Below are 18,787 nucleotides of genomic sequence, written 5' to 3'. Positions count from 1 at the left end.
CATATAAATATCTGAGCTCACATTAATAACTCTCAGTATATTTGGCAAGTTTTGTAATTGACTAGACAAAAAACATGAATTAAAACTTTTTTTTTTTAACTTATTTCAAATTCTATATTCACTGTTGTTAAGGAGTTGATTTATTGGTGGACCAGCCATTCACCCTTGACATCTTGACATCTCTAGTGGAGCTAACCCGCTTTGAGACTTTGACTCCACGGTTTTCAGCTACTGTTCCTCCATGCTGGGTAGAAGTTCAACAAGAACAGCAACAAAGGAGGCACCCTCAGCATTTGCATCAGCAACACCATGGAGATGCTGCTCAGCATACTAGAACTTGGAAACTACAGACTGATAGGTAAGACATTCTTCTAAGATATTTGATTTTAAGTCCATATTATGTATTTGTTAGAAACAACATAAAATTCTTAGATACATTATTGCTTCTCAACTTTTATATATTATAACTTTGTTCTTTTCATTTGTCACCTTAATTTTGGAAATTTCTATATTCTTATTGTAGGATAAAATAGAGTAATCCACCAGTACAATTAGTTTGGGCAGTCAGTTCACAAGTTTGTTTAACAGATATTTATTTATTTTTTAAATTTAAATTTAATTAATTTATATAGAGTGTATTATTAACTTCAGAGGTAGAGTTCAGTGATTCATCAGTCTTCTGTAATACCCAGTGCTCATCACATCACATGCCCTCTTTAATGTCCATCCCCTAATTACCCCATCTCCCCTATTTAACAGATGTTTATTTAGTTGTTTATTTTTTTAAGGTTTTATTTATTTGGTAGAGAGAAAGCACAAGCAGGGGGAGGGGCAGAGAGAGAAGCAGGCTCCCCACTGAGCAGGGAGCCCAGCGTGGGGTTCGTTCCCAGGACCCCTGGGATCACGACCTGAGCTGAAGGCAGACACTTAACTGACTGAGCCACCCAGGCACCCCATAACAGATATTTAGATGCTTGTTTTGTGCAGGCACTCCTATATAGCTGTCACTGGAATTTACATTCTCTTGGGGATAGAAAGACAGTAAGCCAATACCTAGTATGCTACATAGTCATAAAAGTTATGAAATATGATAAAACAATATGGTGTCAAGAGTAGTTGCTGGGTATGTACATGTGTGCAAGAGTGAGAGAAAGAGAAAATGTGTATGGTATTTTCTTTTTTTTTAAGATTTTATTTATTTGAGAGAGAGAGCATGAGCGGGTGTAGGGGCAGAGGGAGAAGCAGACTCCCCGCTGAGCAAGGACCCTGACACGGAGCTCAATCCCAGGACCTGGGAATCATGACCTGAGCCAAAGGCAGATGCTTAACCGACTAAGCCACTCAGCTGCCCCAGTATGGTACTTTTTATATAAGGGGCCAGAATGACCTCCATGAAGACATTAATTCCGAGGTAATAGCAAGTACAAAGACCCTGAGGAGTATGTTTTATGAATTCTGGTGAGAGCAAGAAAACCAGTGTTGCTGGAGTGCAGTGAAGATAGGGGAGAGTGGGAGGAGGCCAGGTCAAAAGAGGTAGCTGGTCACCAGAGGACAAGTATCTTTATAGGCCATAGTGAGATTTTTATGTGGTGTAAGATTAGAAAAATATTAGAGGGTTTTGGATACAGGAATATATTATATATTAGAAGGATACAGTAAGACTACTGTGATGACAGTAGATTATGAGTGGTTGTGTGTTGTGGAGGGCAGTGATAGGAGTGAGGGTTCTAGTTTGGATGCTATTACTGTTGATGGTAGTTTGGACCATGATGATAGTTGTTGGAGGTAGTGAAAAGAGTGGTCAGATTCTGGATATAATTTGGAGTAGAAGGAATAGTATATGCTGATGTATTGAACATCTGGTGTGAGAGAGAAGAGTCAAGGATGACTAAGGTTTTGGATTGAGCTGATTGAAAAATAGAATTTCTGTTTACTGAGATTGGAGTGGGCAGTTAAGAAGTTTGGCTTTGCTTATGATAAATTAGAGATGTCTGGTAGACATCTGAATGAGTCTGGAAATTAGTGGAGTATGGTTTGGAGATTTTTATTTTTCAACCTTTATATAGAATTTAAAATCAGAATAGACATGTCTAGGGGCGCCTGGGTGGGTCAGTTGTTAAGCGTCTGCCTTTGGCTCAGGTCATGATCCCAGGGTCCTGGGATTGAGCCCCGCATTGGGCTCCCTGCTCCGTGGGAAGCCTGCTTCTCCCTCTCCCACTCCCCCTGCTTGTGTTCCCTCTCTTGCTGTGTCTCTCTCTGTCAAATAAATAAAATCTTTAAAAAAAAAAAAATAGACATGTCTAAGAAATAGAAGAAATTCTTATTTTAAAATGCAGATTCCTGGGACCCCGCTTAAAGATTTGAGGTGGGGCCCAGGAAGGGTTTATTGGAATGTTCAGTTCCCAAGATAGGTGTCGATTTCTAAGGTAAGATCAATTATTGCCCTAAGTTTAACCTTTCTTTTGGGAGCTGATCCCATTGAGAAGCATTGAGTTTTGTTGGAGGCTACAAATGAAAGAGTGTGCAAGTGTTATTAATGATAATGTGGTTTTGGCCAAAGAAAGACTTTTGCTGTGTTTAGCATTTTCCCCCTTATTTGACAGCAACAGCTGGGATGAACATGTATTTGAACTGGTTCTACCTAAAGCTTGTATGGTTGGACATGTGGACTTCAAATTTGTTTTGAACTCAAACATCACCAATATTCCACAGATACAAGTGACGCTGCTGAAAAATAAAGCTCCGGGCTTAGGGAAAGTCAATGGTAAGGATGAATCAAAATTTATATTTGACGATTTTGCAGTTGATTTCTTAAAAAAACTAATTTCAACTTTACTGTCTAGGTTTCACGTCCCTCCCTTGCCTTCCCCCTCCTCTCCACTCTCTTTGCCACCCCCATACTTCTTTTCTGCTCTACTTTTGGTGGTTTTATTTAGAAAAGTTAATTCTAGAATATTTTAGAGGTTTTGGTAGCTCAGTATTGTATAGAATTGCATAAACTAGAATAACTTAATTTTGCTATTTAGGAAATTCAGTTGGTTCCTTTCTGAATTAGTTTCACTTTCATCATTCCTAGACGTACACATTTTTCTTCGTAAGCGGAGGCTTGATTGGGAAAAGAACTTTGTTAATGGAAGTCACGTATTCTTTTAAGATCATTGGTGAAACCTAACCTTTCATGTAATACAGAAACACACCCAGAAATACACCCAACTTTATTTACTTTTCTTACAAGTTCAGAATTTGATATATTGAGTTTTTTAAATAGATTGTATACATTTAGTATGTTGAGAACTAGACGTTACTCATCAGTGTTTTCTCCTTAAGAGGTTAATTGAAAAGGCTGGGATAATTTTAGAGTAAATGGCTGCTTTACACCAGGGAGTAGAAACAGTAAAACCTGAAAAATTTCTTGTTTTCAAAATACATATGTATGTATTTGTGTATATGTGTGTGCGTTTGTGTGTGTGGTGTATTTTTTTGAATCATGGCAGATTCTGATTTAATTGGGTCTAGGGCTTAGGCATTAGTATTTTTAAAACTTTGCAGGTGCTTGTACTCTGCAGCTTAGGGTAAGAACTTTTACTTTAGTTGCCAGCAAATTATTTCTCAGGTGAATATTTTAGTACCATTAAAAGAGAGAAGAGTGTATGAAACGATTAATAGAATCTAATTTTTTTTCTTCTGACAACCATTTTGTAGCATCTGTGATAAGAATCACAGTAGTTCCCAATTTAACAGAAAATTTTAGAATTTCAGGCACATAAATTATTGATATTAAGCAAAATTAAGTTTACTAATATTTTTATCCTCTAGAAACAGCAGTAGATAGGCAGATCACCTTTCCTTTGTCTCCAGCTCTTAACATTGAAGTGGAACAAAATGGGAAACCGTCCCTGGTTGATTTGAATGAAGAAATGCAGCACATGGATGTAGAGGAATCACAGTGTGAGTTAAATTATAGAGCTGTTGTCCATGACAGTAAAAGGAGTAGTGATCCAAATGCATCATGTTGGGCAGAGATTTCCTTATGGCTTGCAAAAACTTGGTTTTAAAAACACAATTAAAAAATAACCTTTAATTTTGCTTTGGCAATATGCTTTAACTTTCAGCTCATCTTTGTGAACACAGCTGCGCTAATACTCGCATTCTTGTTTTTTTAATATCTTGGGATTTAAAATCATGTCATGGTTTTGTAATATTTTTTGATGATCAAGGTGAATGTAAATAATATGGGAATGGAAAGCAACATATAATCAGATATTTGAAAATTTATCAGATCTTTGATTATAGTTCCTTAGCATGATAGTGAATTCTTATTTGAACACATTCTAAGTATGGTATTTTGTGTGGTGGTATTATATATGGGATGGATATTTGCTTATTTCATATTTTTAAATTACAAACTAATTTAAAAGAAAATATGTATTCTTTTTAGGTCTGAGATTATGTCCATTTTTAGAAGATCATAAAGAAGACATTCTGTGTGGACCAGTATGGCTTGCTAGTGGCCTTGATCTATCAGGGCATGCTGGGATGTTGACATTAACAAGCCCCAAACTTGTTAAAGGTGAAGTAACATATTTTACAAAAGCAGATTGAATAATGCCACATTGGAAAAATAGATTTTTTTTAAAACTGATCTCAGAAAAGTAAGATTTTGTTTTGTTTGGGATTTACATTAACAGTTCCATCAGTTTCCTGGTAGCTGAGCTCATTTCCTCTCAGAAGTGACTGTAATTTTATGTGAAACTTCCAATATACTACTTTCTGTGTTTTGGAGGTCTCAGTGCTTTTTGGGAAAGCATTAAAAAAAATGAATATATGGTAACTTAGTGTGATATCGCAGAGCTTTTTTGAGTCATCAGGTGACATATTCTGGCATGGTTGCCTTTCCCATCAACTTAGAGTCCTGTGTCTTTAGTTGTATATTGTTATAATATTTTCCTTAAGAGGGTTTTTAATAAAAGAAGAGTTTTGATAATATCAGATGTAATTATTTGAGTGTCTCACATAAACACATTATGAATTAATGTATATTAATAATTGGCTATTATTTAGAGGATTGATATTGCAGTAGTAGGACTTTTATATATCAGCTTTTGTATCCCAGGGTAAATTTAAAAAGCCAACAAACAAAATACCTAGCTCCATTATTAAAGTTATTTTGGAGGTGTGGTGGGATATGTAGTTCTTCCTCAAACCAGGAAAATACCTGACCACCCAGATAACAACTATTTTAATTTGTATATATTCCCTTCATATCAGTTGTCTACATTTACATATTTACCTTTAGTTGCAGACATATATAGAAATTTTAATGTGTTCTCTTGACTACACCCTGATTCATTTATTAAGTTTATGAGATCCTGTAGTGTGTTACGCTGCATATTGGGGTATAGCAGTCAGCAAGACTAATGAAATCTCTCATATTGCTGCAAGTATAAGTTACCTTTGTTGAATGATGATGTGAAACTTAAATTTGTATATGAAAACAAAGATGTTGGCTTTGACAAAATGGAGAATGCAATTAAATGACATGCATTTCAGTAGACTCAACTCAAAAGTATTAATTTTTCTAGAATTTACCAAGAATGATTTTTTTTTCTCACCAAATTCTTCGAAAGTCTTTGGAACTGGAGAAAATGATTGCTTAATTTTTAGAGGAAAAGGATGATATGGATCAAAGAAGTTTGGAAAAAGAAAAGAGAGAGAGAGGGTCTTGTCAGATACTAGAACATAGAATAATAATACAGCAATAAGAGTATAACAGTGTAATGCTAGCACAGTAGGCCGGCCAATCAGTGGGAAACAAGAAAGATAGTTTTTGTAATTAGAGAAAGATTTAATACCTGCAAGGTACCAATAGGCTGATGGTTTACTGGTGAGTGTATTATTTTGAGGGTATTTTTACAATATATTTTACTTAGATATGTATGGTATGGTCTTAATTTAGTTAAAAGAGAATAAAATGTACTGGTGGTAATAACCAATATTTATTGAGTGCTCTCTTTGTGCCATGCACAGTTGTGTTTGAGTTGTCTTTGAGGTAGGTACTGTTATTACTCCCATTTTACATTTGAAAGAATCAAACCACAGGAGATTAATTTGTCACATGCCTAATAAATGGCAGAGCCATTATTCAAACCCAGGTAGTGACTCCAAAGCCTGTGCTTTTTCATATCTTAATACTGCAGTGCTTATGTATATGTGTGTGTGTGCATGCATGCATAAAAAGACGAGATGGATTCACATAATGATACCATCATTATCTGTGGGTAGTGCCTTAAAGATAGTTTTTTTGTGTGTGTTTTTCTGTAGTTCACAAAATGTCTGTTATTAAAATGAATAATTTCATTGGGGAAAAATATGCAAAATGTTTGTAACAATTAGAATTTTCTGTCTTACAGTGTTTGTATAACTCCTGGGCTTTTTGTTCTTTTGCTGCCAACATATGAAGGTTATTTGATGATTATACTCAAACAGTATGATTTGAAAATTCCAGTCAAGTGTACTTTTCTTGTGGAATTAACTTGCTCTACGAAGATGAAAAACAATTTGGTCTTTTGGTGATTTAGTTATTTTTCCCATTCTGTGCTGCTCCTCAGGTATGGCAGGAGGAAAATATCGTTCCTTTTTAATCCACGTCAAGGCAGTGAATGAAAGAGGAACAGATGAGATCTGTAATGGTGGTATACGCCCTGTAGTAAGACTTCCATCCCTAAAACACCAGAGTAACAAGGGTTATTCACTTGCTTCACTCTTGGCAAAAGTCGCAGCAGGCAAGGTATGAAGCAGTGTCATTTTGAACCACAACAATGCTGTTATAAACGTTATGGACAAGATTTGACACACAATTGGAAGTAGTATGACCCTTCATTGATTTTTCAATAGATACTTGGTTTGTTTATAATTTTTCTTTGCAGTGACTTTAAAAATGTAATTAAGAAGAATATATTTTGAATTAACTTTAAGCAAATGTTTATAAAGTATACTCAGAAGAGAGTAATTGTTAGCAGATACTTCCCTTTATGATTATTTTAGGCCATAATACTTATTTAGGTTTTAGAGTTTATGTCTGTGTCTTTTACTGGTAACTCACCACTTTTTTTTGGTAAACATTTGGGAGGATGCAGGAAGAGAAGTTGGGGAGTAGTGTTAGAGATAAATCCTAATTTCAAGGTTGATTTTCTACAAGTAACTGTGTACCATGCAGTCTCTTCATAATTGTCTGATCTTGGATTTTCCTGAACTCTGGAGATTTTTGTTTCTCTATCATCATTATTCATAAGCAACAGTAGCAATATCAGTAACACCAATCATCTTATATTTGTATAGGTCTTCCAATTTTTCAAGGACTTCTGTGTACTTTATCTGATTTAATCCTCAAAATAACTCTGAGGTAGGCAGAGCAGGTGCTACTATTATCTCCATTTTTCATACTGAAAGTGAGTGAACTTTAGAGATTGGGGAGCGGTCATATTTCATATCGCTTATAAGTGCTGTGGCTGGGACTTGGTCTCAGGACTTTGGCTTTCTAATCTTTAAGCATTGGGTTAGTGACTTTGTTTTTTTCCCCATTATAATTCTGGGGGAATTTAGTCATTTACTGAATATGAGGGTAAAGGCTGTCATTTTAATTTGATACATATGTTTTGATAGTCACAATTCACTTATTTTCTTTTTTAAAAACTTTAAATAGTAAATAATTTTTTAGTTTTGTTTGTTTGTTCATTGAGTTATTTGTTTTTATATGTTTAGGAAAAATCATCTAATGTTAAGAATGAAAATGCAAGTGGTGCCCGCAAATCTGAGAACCTCCGGGGCTGTGACTTACTGCAAGAGGTCTCAGTCACCATTCGGAGATTTAAGAAAACTTCAATTTCTAAGGAAAGGTAACCTCATTTCCTTCTCTTTCTATTCTTATAGTAATAAATGTACAAAAGAAGAATTCTAGGAAAATACAACACATAAAATTTTTAAGTCTGACTTTTACTTGAAAATTTTTGTTTGCTTTCCATTTTACTTAAGTACTTATAATCTCAGTGAGGGTATGAATTACCTTTCTACTTCATAATATATATAAAGTGCTTTGGAGTATATCAGGAATATTGTATTTGTATAAATAATGGTATTTGTGGAATGAGGAAAAAAATATAATTTGAGGTTTTATTCACTCTTCGTCAGAATATAATACGTTATTAAACTTAATTTCTTTTATTTTTTAAAAGATTTTATTTATCAGAGAGAGTGCACATGAGCGTGGGTAGGGAGGCAGAAGAAGCAGACTCCCCGCCGAGCAGGGAGTCTCACGTGGGACTCGATCTGGGATCATGACCTGAGTCGAAGGCAGATGCTTAACTGACTGAGCCACCCAGGCGCCCCAAACTTAATTTCTTTTAAAACTTTCTGTGAACCAAGTATTGCTTATATGCTGTTTTAAATCTTTTAATACCGTAACATTAATAAGAGATCAACATTCCATTGTAATATTTAATTTTCAAAAAAAAATATTTTTAATTGTGATATTCATGATTCACAATGAAATATATGGCCAACCAGGTTGTGATAGCTTTAGTCTAACTGTTCTGTTTTGGTTGTTAATGTATTTATATTTTCTTTTTTTTAGAGTGCAACGATGTGCTATGTTACAGTTTTCAGAATTTCATGAGAAGCTTCTTAACACTCTTTGTAGAAAAGCAGATGATGGCCAAATCACAGAACATGCCCAGAGCCTTGTGCTGGATACCCTTTGTTGGTTAGCTGGAGTACATTCAAATGGACCTGGAAGGTTAATAATTAAGATTTTACTTAACACTGTTGATTGCCCTTTGGATGTTATGAATAGAAGTTCAAGATGAGTCTAAATGTCTGCTATTGTTTTGCAGCTCCAAAGAGGGAAATGAGAGCCTGCTTTCAAAAACACGAAAATGTCTTTCAGACATCGTGCGTGTTTGCTTCTTTGAGGCAGGACGAAGCATAGCCCATAAGTGTGCCCGATTTCTAGCTTTGTGCATTAGGTTGGTGGTTTTTTGTTGTTGTTGTTGAAAGTCCAGTTTGTAGGTGCGCTTGCAGTTTGGCAGGTGATAGCTGTGTCTGTACTGTAATTTGATACTTATCGAATGAATGTATAACAAGAGGATTTTCAAAAGTTGATGAGAGTTATTGAGATACTAAGAAAGAATTTCAGGTTTTTAGGAGAAAATGTCATCTTGCAAAGTCTTTTTTTTTTTTTTTAAGATTTTATTTATATATATATATATTTTTTTTTTAAGATTTTATTTATTTATTTGACACAGAGAGAGAGAGAGAATACAAGCAGGGGGGAGCAGCAGGCAGAGGGAGAGGGAGAAGCAGGCTTCCCGCTGAGCAGGGAGCCCGATGTCAGACTCGATCCCAGGACGCTGGGATCATGACCTGAGCCGAAGGCAGACGCTTAACCGACTGAGCCACCCAGGCGTCCTTTATCTATCTATCTATCTATCTATCTATCTATCTATCTATTTATTTATTATTTATTTATTTAGAAGCATGCGTGAGCGGGGAAAGGGAGAGAGGGACTCTCAAGCCGACTCCCTGCTAAGTGCAGAGCTCGACGCAGGGCTTGATCTCACCACCCTGAGATCATGGCCTGAGCCAAAATCAAGAGTTGAATGCTTAACTGACAGCCACCCAGGCGCCCCTTAATTAAAGTAGTCTGCTAGGCTTCTTTGCCTATTAGTAGCAGTTTCGGGAGTTTGGTAAGGGGATCCCATCCCCCACTTTTGTTTTTATCTTCCCTGGTTGTCTTTGGATTCTTCTCCTAATAAGCCTTATTCCCGGTTATATGACAGTCTTACCAGGCTTATTTGTAACATTGTGCAGATCTTTTTTCTAGACCCTGAGACTTAAACCATCTAGTAAATGTTTAAAAACTAATAGTATTGACTATACGTGTTTGTTAGCCTTTTTGGTAAAGAAAACCGTTACAAAGACTCTTAGTATAATCAGTCCCTGTTATCTTTCTGTGTGTATATAGGGCTTTAGGGCAGATTTTTTTTTGTAATCTTTATGAATACATTTTAAATTGTTTTCTTAGGTACTACACCATGTTTAGGATTGAATTTAGATATTGAGTGATGTATTTACATATTTTCTTTTAAATTTTTTCAGTAATGGCAAATGTGACCCATGTCAACCAGGATTTGGATCTGTTCTATTGAAGGCCTTACTTGATAATATGTCATTTTTACCTGCAGCGGCAACTGGTGGTATGTGAAATTAGTTTAATCACAAATAGCAGTAGTCCTAGGAAATATCTCACAATATATTTGGGATTATTTATAAGTATTTTTTTCCTTGGTTATTCTGCCTTTTTTCTGTAGCTTCTCTAAGGGGTTGATAAATTGTGATTTATTAGATGGGCAGAGCTTGGAAGAAGTGAGAGAGTTCAGTAAATAGCAAGTCATCTTAATTCATGCTTTTTCTGTATTTCATTAAAATCATTGAGTTGTTTGGTCATTCACTGACTTTAGATCAGATATCACAAATTTGCTAAAATGCCAGCAAGAGCCAGAGAGATGACATAAGTAGAATGCTTCATGCAGGTGTTGTGTGTGATTGGTAGGCACTTTGGCAAACTAGGACTCTCTAAAAGGGGCCAGTAGGTTTTTCCAGCACCTGAAGACTATAGAAATGCCATTGAAGAGTGAATGTGGTGTTTAAAAACAAAAAAAAAGAATGAATGTAGTTACCAAGTAGTACTTTACAAAGCAGTCCCCTAAAATAGCACATATATCAAGTAATGAATATTTTAAAAATATTTTAAAAATATTCTTAATGCTGTTGTTTCTATGAAGAGCTACTGATTTGTCCTTCTAAACCTAATGTTATCTTTTTGTAGACATTTCTTATAGTCTTTTGTTTAATAAATAATCAACTTACTCAACAAGGATTATATATTTCACAAGGATTTGATCTTTGTGGTATTGTAGAAGAACCTGCTCAAAGTTAGTTGATAAATGGTTATTTTATCAATATCTTAATTTGCATAAAGAATCTGTATGTTTACCTTGGACATAAACTGGGCAGAACTGTTAACTCTCTGTTCTATAGAGTAGAATGTTTTGGACTTGATTGCTTACTCTAATAGTCTTGGAGTTTAAAATAGTTTCTTGGGAATATTCTTAGTGGTAGGATGCTTAAGTTCTGGGGTATATTTAGTACTTAGATATCTCATATTTTATAAAAGTCTTAAAGTGCATCATGCTGATCGTTTTTTAACCATGTGGGTTTGTATCTCTCTAACTGACAGTATAGGATGACTATATTCACTTGGCAGTGTGTGTTATTGGTACCTCATAGCTATCCATTGTTTTTGAAAATTTTAGTATAAACCAAACAGTATTTCAGGAAGGATGGCTTGGAAGATCTGATACCTCTGTACTTTTCCAGCTATTCTAAAATGTCCCTCAGTGTCATCTCACGTTACTGAGAACCTAAATGACTAGGTTGACTTATATACTCCTTAAAAAAAATATTTCAAATTCTCTGTCACTGTCCTCTTAGTGTCCTTCAAGGAATTGGTCCATTCTTTAGAGGTTGTTTTGTAAGGGGACTTACTGATAAATACGTAACCTGAAGTTCTCTTTGTTGGGGAACAATGAGGAAAAGAAACATTGATTTGTTTTTATTGTTTTCAGGTTCTGTCTATTGGTATTTTGTCTTACTGAATTATGTTAAAGATGAAGATTTGGCTGGGTGCAGTACAGCTTGTGCATCTTTGCTTACTGCTGTGTCCAAACAGTTACAGGACAGGCTAACACCAATGGAAGCTTTACTTCAGACAAGGTATTTTGTTACACGTAATGACTAACAGTGGGCCTTGCAGGATTTGATACCAGCTTTGCACAGAACTCTCTCGGTATATGTATTTGCTTGCAGAAATATATTTATGCATTGCCTTTTTCAAAATATTAGCCTAAGGTTTTCTTCTCCTCTGTTTTCTCTGAAATAATTCCTTTTACAATTTGGAAGGTCCTGAAAATGGTTATTTAGAGGACTAATTATATAAAAACTGAGATTCACTGAATTTAGTGGGTTAAAATCTGGTTAGTGTTTCCTTTTGCCCCGTGTCACACTGCTTTCAAAACTAAAGAAATAGGTAATTTGTTAATTAGATGGCTGACAGGAAAATTGTTAGGACATTATTTTATTTTTCAGATACGGATTATATAGCTCACCATTTGATCCAGTCCTTTTTGATTTGGAGATGAGCGGTTCTTCTTGTAAAAATGTATACAACAGCAGCATTGGTGTCCAGTCAGATGAAATTGATTTGTCAGATGTCCTTTCAGGTAGTAACATCTTTTATTAAAGGAATTTCTGATTTTTACATATTTGGTTTAAGCTGCCATTGACTTAACAGACTGTAGTGACTATGTTCTGTCTTGAAAAACTAAAATTCTTCAGGACTTAACCTTAACATCTGTGAATCATGAAACTGTTTGCCTTTATTTCATAACTTCTCCCTTTAAAAAAAAAAAATTGAAGTTATTTTGGGAAGGGTTGTGAATTTGTTTTTTGTTTGTTTTTTGTGTTTCATTGCATGTCAGTATAACTTTAATGCTCATAAGAGACTTTAAAATGTGATTATTTATTGTAGCCTTTTCCGTTTTGTTTGGTATGCCTTCAGTGTCCACAAAATCAAAGAATGTCTTATTTCATATTTCAGAAAATAAAATGAATATATATTTATAGTAATAAGTATAGAAAAAAAATTTTCTGTATCTACTAGCATACTCAGTTAAACTTTATACAGTGTTACATGTATTCTTGTGTACATTTCTGAAAGAATATGATTTTAGGATTGAATGTATAACCTTTTCAGGTGCTATAGTTTGGTGTTTATTTAGTTTTGTTATTGAAAACAATGAGCACTATTTTCTTCCATCTTACTGAACTTACTGTAAGTGTTGCCATAAACCACAGTGTTAGAATTTTGGGTAAACATAGTACGATAATTATCACATGAAGTAGCAGTCAGTTTGGGGAGTTAATTTCATTTTCTTTTACTTTAAAGTAAATTATGAATTGTGAAAAAAAGCAAAAGGGAAAAATCAAATATAGAAATAAAATAAAATGTAAAGTGCCTTAATTACAACCTTTCCACCCTCTTAGATTACCTTTGTTAACAGGATGTTTAGCTGTTTAGACTTGTTTGCTACACATATTCATGAACATTTTTAATGAAAGAGATCATACTATACTTACCAATCTGTTACTTAACTTTTTAGTGGCTTATGTTGCCGTGGGTATGTGTTACCTCCTCTGCTTGATGACTTAGGCTCTGCCTACTTTATGCTGATCTCTCTGTCCAAGTGACACATTAGTTTATGAGTGGAAGTCAGAGGAGAGGTTAGAACTCAGTATATAGATGCCTTCTGTATACCTTAGGATAGAATGAGATTCATTATGGAGAGAGTGTAAAGAAAAGACCATAAAGCTCAGGTCAGGCCAGGGAGTTAAATACACGAGAGCTGCACACTCAATAAAGAAGAGACTTAGAAATCATGACATAAGTCTCCATCTGAAAGTCTCATTTTATTTCTCACCATTAATCCTTGTGTGGTGTTCCTTTTCTCAGTTAATGGTGTCACTGGCACACATCAGAAATCTGAATTTCATCCTTGATACCTCCTTCGCAGCCTCCACATTGAAGCTGTCAACAGACCCTATCTCTTTTTACACCATCATATATTTCAAATCTATTCTCTTGCTTCCCATGATCACATGATTACAGGAAAGCCAGTCATCTTGAATCTGGACTACAGTAATAGCATTCTAACTGGTCTTTCTGCCTTGCTCTTGCTTCACTTGAGTACATTCTCCACATTGCAATGAGTGCCATCGTTTTTGGATGCAAACCTGATCACTTTACCTCTCTCCTTAAAATACTTTTCATGTCTTTGCTTTACCCTGCAGTCCAAAGTCCCTGTTTCAGCATATAAAATCTTATATGATCTGGCTCTCTTTCCCTTGCCACCTAATCTAGTACCATTGCCTCCGTTAATCTCCTCTCTCTGGTCTAGTGATTCTCAAAGGGTGGTACGTAGACCCGCTCAGGGTCTCTGAGATACTTTCAGGGAATCCGTGGGTCAACTATCTTCGTGATAGAACAATATTATTTGCCTTTTTCACTGCATTGACATTGGTACTAATTGTGCAAAAGTGTGATGTTCTCTACTCTGCCCTTGCAATGAAAGATATGTGAGTTTCACTTTAAAATGTCCCTGATGAGGCAGTAAAACTTACTAATTTTATTAAGTTTTGAACCTCTTGATAGTCATGTTTAAAGTATTCTGTAATGAAATGGGAAATAGGCACGAAGCACTTTTGCTTCATACTGAAATACCATGGTTGTTTTAAGGAAACACACTTGGGCAGTTTGAGTTACAAGCTGAACTAGTTGCTTATTTTATGGAACACCGTTTTTACTGCAAGAATGACTGATGTGCAAAATATGTTTATTCATACTTGATTGTTTGGTAGGTGTTTTTTAAAAAATGAATAGAAAAAGCCTATCAGTATCCATCCAATTGATAGTGTTTCTTGCCAGAGTTAAAAGAGCTTTTAAGTAAAAATTAGAATTTTGGAGAACTTGCTTCATCCAGTGAGCTTGACAGCTTCCCAGTATATAACAACTTTTCTGGTGGCCTATGTTGATATTACTGAATGTCATTTTCTGATACATATAATGAAATGTGTTAACATATGTATATAGTGGTCAACCAGTATTTTCCAAGTGGGTAAGAGATTCCTTAAAAGTACAGGAAGTCCAATTAATATTAACATTATAGAGTTTGAGAAGTTCATCTGTAAGATTCCAGAGACCAGGGACACCTGGATGGTTCAGTAAGTTAAGCGTCCAGCTCTTGGTCTCAGCTCTGGTCTTGATCTCAGTGTTGTGAGTTCAGGCCTTGCAGTGGCTTGAACTGTGTGGAGCCTACTTTTAAAAAAAAAACAACAAAAGATTTCAGACACCAGATTGCAGATAATCTTCAAAAAAAGTATTACCACTTGCCAAAGTTTTTGAATATGTAAGACTATTAAATATTCCCTTTCCAACTGCGTATCTGTGATAGGCCAGATTTTTTTGGTAAAGCTCTTCCAAAACAACATCCTGCAACACACAATGTGGAGATGGAAAGGACAATACAATTACCCTCTTTGATAAGCCAGATTATTTGTTTATGTATTTATTCATTCATTCATTCATTCATTTATTTATTTGACAGAGAGAGACACAGCGAGAGAGGGAACACAAGCAGGGGGAGTGGGAGAGGGAGAAGCAGGCTTCCCTCTGACCAGGGAGCCCGATGCGGGGCTCAATCCCAGGACCCTGGGATCATGACCTGAGCTGAAGGCAGACGCTTAACGACTGAGCCACCCAAGCGTCCCGATAAGCCAGATTTTAGAATTTTGCAAAAATGTAAAACATTGCCACTGTCATAAAGTTATTTTTGTCTGAAGATGGTTATTTTTCATCAGAGTATTCTATTTCTATCTAATGAATTTATTACTATTACATGAGTTATTCTCATCCTAAAATTTCTGCTATTATGAATATCTATCTACAACCAACATAGATGAAAGTTCTTTAAGAGTTCTTAATCATTTTATTTTATTTGTTTAAAGATTCTATTACTTGATTTTATTTTACACTAGGTGGCAGGCACAAAGCAATCCTCCTTAATAAAGTTGACAATTAGCTTCACTCAGAACACTTTTAATAATGCACCTAAAAAAAAAGTATTCATCTTACAAATTGTTCTGCAATCCAAATATACAATAGCTTGGAAAACAACATTTAGAAAACAAAAGCCAATGTAAAAAGACAGATTAAAACAACTAGAACAGTACAGGTCTCATGTGGCTCTGATTTTACAGCTTTCTTACTGCGTCATCAGTGTCCGCAATCTGTTCCTTCCACTGGCTGCACTGCTCGGGATTTAAAGAAATACCTTTTCTTCCAGGTTTCATTTCACCTTCTGGATCCATCCAATATTCTCTAATATCAATTAGGACTTTCCCTTTAAAGTTGCGAGCACTGGCGTAGCTCACTTTCCCAGTCTGGAGCGTGTTCCCACCGCTGCCCCTGCCGCTCTGCTCAGAGGATGACCGGGCTCTCAAAGTGTCACCAGTCTGGCTTCTTCACAGGTTCTTCTGGAGCAACTTGTTTTTTCCACTTAAACTTTTTGTCAGTCTCACTGTCAGAATCGCTGCCAGAAGAGCTTGAAGAAACAAGTTCCTTTGATTGAGGCATTGCTCCGCTCTCGTAGCTGAACTGCCTTCTCGCTCGCTTGCACCTGACCGAGAACCGCGAGTTCTTAATCATTTTAAAGATATATAGAGGGGTGTTTGGATTGAGAAATGTTCCTCCAGCCACCTTGTTCCTCTAGTTCCTCCAATGTGCCATACTTCTTCCTACTGGAGAGATTTCACTCATGTTGTTTCTTTTGCCAGGTTTCCCCTGCTTGGAATAAGTACGTAAAAATGTCATTCTTCCCATAAATCTCATCACCTCATCATGAAAGTATTTTATTACTCCTTGGCTTAGACTGATTTCCCCTGGACTTACTAGTCCTTTGAACTTCTTTTAAGTAAAACATAGCACTTTTTTTTTTTTTAGTTTTTACTTAAATTCCCATTAGTTAACACAGTGTAATATTAGTTTCAGATGTACAATTTAGTGACTCAACACTTAACTTAAAACACCTGGTACTCATCACAAGTGCCCTCCTTGATCCCCAACACCTGTTTAACCCATCGCCCCCTCCACCTCCCATATGGTAACCATAAGTTTGTTCTCTTAGAGTCTGTTTCTAGGTTTGCCTCTCTCTTTTTTTCCCCCTGTGTTCATTTGCTTTGTTTCTTAAATTCCACGTGAGTGAAATTATGGTATTTGTCTTTCTCTGACTGACTGACTTCACTTAACATAATACTCTCTAGCTCCATCCATGTCATTGTAAATGGCAAGATCTCATTCTTTTTTATGTCTGAGTAATATTCCATTGTATACACCATATCTTCTTTATCCATTCATCAGTCAATGGACATTTGGGATCTTTCCATAATTTGGCTATTGTAGATAATCTGCTATATGCATTGGGGTGTGTGTATCCTTTGAATTAGTATTTTTGTATTCTTTGGGTAAATACTTTGTACTGCAAATGCTAGATTGTAGGGTAAGCACTTTTTTTAAAGTTCAGATGTATGATTAGTTGTCTAGTGTCTAGTAACCTGTAACACAGAGTAGGTGTTTAATGAGAACTGGGGCCTGTCCTTTTCTCATGTATTTCTCATGTCTAGTATTAAGTGCTCAATAAATACTTTTTTTTTTTTTTTTAACATGTGTCAGGTCCTATGTTGTGCATGAAATGTTGGAGAACAGGGATATGACAATTTAGTCTTGCATTTAATTTAGTCCTTCAGATGTTGATAGTTTTGTATCTCCCCATTCTTTCCATCTTTGGTTTCTGTTTAATTTTATCTATTAAAGAATTCTGTTTAAAGCAGCGCTAATTCCAGAAAATTTGGACAGTACTGATAATAACCCCTTTCCCCCATACCACATAACACTTTTAATTCTTTTGTGTTCTTCTGTCTTGTCGTCTTGCTGTGGTTTTACGGTTCGCATAGTTGTGATCATGTGAATTATTTTATTTTAATTCTTTTCAACTACATAGGCTAATTTAAACTACAGTTGACCCTTCAACAACAAGGGTTTGAACTGTGCGGGTCCACTTATATGTGGAATTATTTTCGATAAATAGAGTGCAGTACTGTAAAAGTATTTTCACTTCTTTATCATTTTCTTATTAACATTTTCTTTTCTCTAGCTTACTTTATTATAAGAATAAAGTATATAATACATATAACATGAAAATTATATGTTAATCAACTGTGTTATCTGTAAGGCTTCTGGTCGACAGTAGGATAGAAGTAGTTAAGTTTTGGGGGAGTCAAAAGTTACATGTGGATTTTTGCCTGTGAGCTTGGCTGGCACCCCAACCTCAGCATTGTTCAAGGGTCAGATGTATTTTCATGATTATAAAGTAGTAGGCCTCATTCTAAAATTGATAATATATACCAAATACAAAGATGTATTTATAGATGAATCTTGATAATATTTTAGAATGTTTCTTCAGTTTTTACTTAGTGTCATATTTATACAGTTGACGTGAAATAATGTATTCTGATTTTATGCATTCTTAACAGATTGTGTAATAGCTAGTATTAGTAGCTGGTTCATTATTTTTTCCTCGTTTAAAATCTAAATCACTTGTTACTGTTTCATATTAATGTGAATGGCCACTAAGTTGCTTTTATGCAACTCTGCTTTTTTTTTTTAATTTTATTATGTTATGTTAGTCACCATACAATACATCATTAGTTTTCGATGTAGTGATCCACGATTCATTGTTTGCGTATAACACCCAGTGCTCCATGCAGTACGTGCCCTCCTTAATACAACCATCACCAGGCTAACCCATCCCCCTACCCCCCTCCCCTCTAAAACCCTCAGATTGTTTCTCAGAGTCCATAGTCTCTCATGGTTCATCCCTCCCTCCGATTTCCCCCCCTTCATTTTTCCCTTCCTTCTCCTAATGTCCCTCTATGCTATTCCTTATGTTCCACAAATAAGTGAAACCATATGATAATTGACTTTCTCTGCTTGACTTATTTCACTTAGTATAATCTCCTCCAGTCCCATCCATGTTGATGTAAAAGTTGGGTATTCATCCTT

At 35.5% G+C, this 18,787-nt stretch overlaps 1 protein-coding gene and 1 pseudogene across 1 annotated transcript in view; one reads left to right on the top strand and one right to left on the bottom strand.

Annotated features, from left to right (window-relative positions):
• Positions 1-18,787, top strand: part of BIRC6 (baculoviral IAP repeat containing 6) — a 218,977-nt gene that overhangs the window by 67,668 nt on the left and 132,522 nt on the right. Inside the window, exons 12-23 of the mRNA XM_081797299.1 lie at positions 133-358; positions 2,604-2,764; positions 3,817-3,948; positions 4,439-4,570; positions 6,609-6,787; positions 7,762-7,895; positions 8,630-8,791; positions 8,889-9,020; positions 10,153-10,250; positions 11,682-11,829; positions 12,202-12,349; positions 14,762-14,892. Of these exons, the coding sequence (XP_081653425.1) occupies positions 133-358; positions 2,604-2,764; positions 3,817-3,948; positions 4,439-4,570; positions 6,609-6,787; positions 7,762-7,895; positions 8,630-8,791; positions 8,889-9,020; positions 10,153-10,250; positions 11,682-11,829; positions 12,202-12,349; positions 14,762-14,892 (1,783 nt within the window). The remainder of the gene's footprint in view (positions 1-132; positions 359-2,603; positions 2,765-3,816; positions 3,949-4,438; positions 4,571-6,608; positions 6,788-7,761; positions 7,896-8,629; positions 8,792-8,888; positions 9,021-10,152; positions 10,251-11,681; positions 11,830-12,201; positions 12,350-14,761; positions 14,893-18,787) is intronic.
• Positions 15,751-16,327, bottom strand: LOC102734651 (activated RNA polymerase II transcriptional coactivator p15 pseudogene; annotated as a pseudogene).

Source organism: Leptonychotes weddellii, chromosome 10 (assembly GCF_054177405.1).
Source record: "Leptonychotes weddellii isolate Sample4059 chromosome 10, ASM5417740v2, whole genome shotgun sequence".
Classification (NCBI taxonomy): domain Eukaryota; kingdom Metazoa; phylum Chordata; class Mammalia; order Carnivora; family Phocidae; genus Leptonychotes; species Leptonychotes weddellii.
The sequence above is the reverse complement of the archived record's forward strand: the minus strand, read 5'-3'. Positions and strand labels throughout refer to the sequence as shown.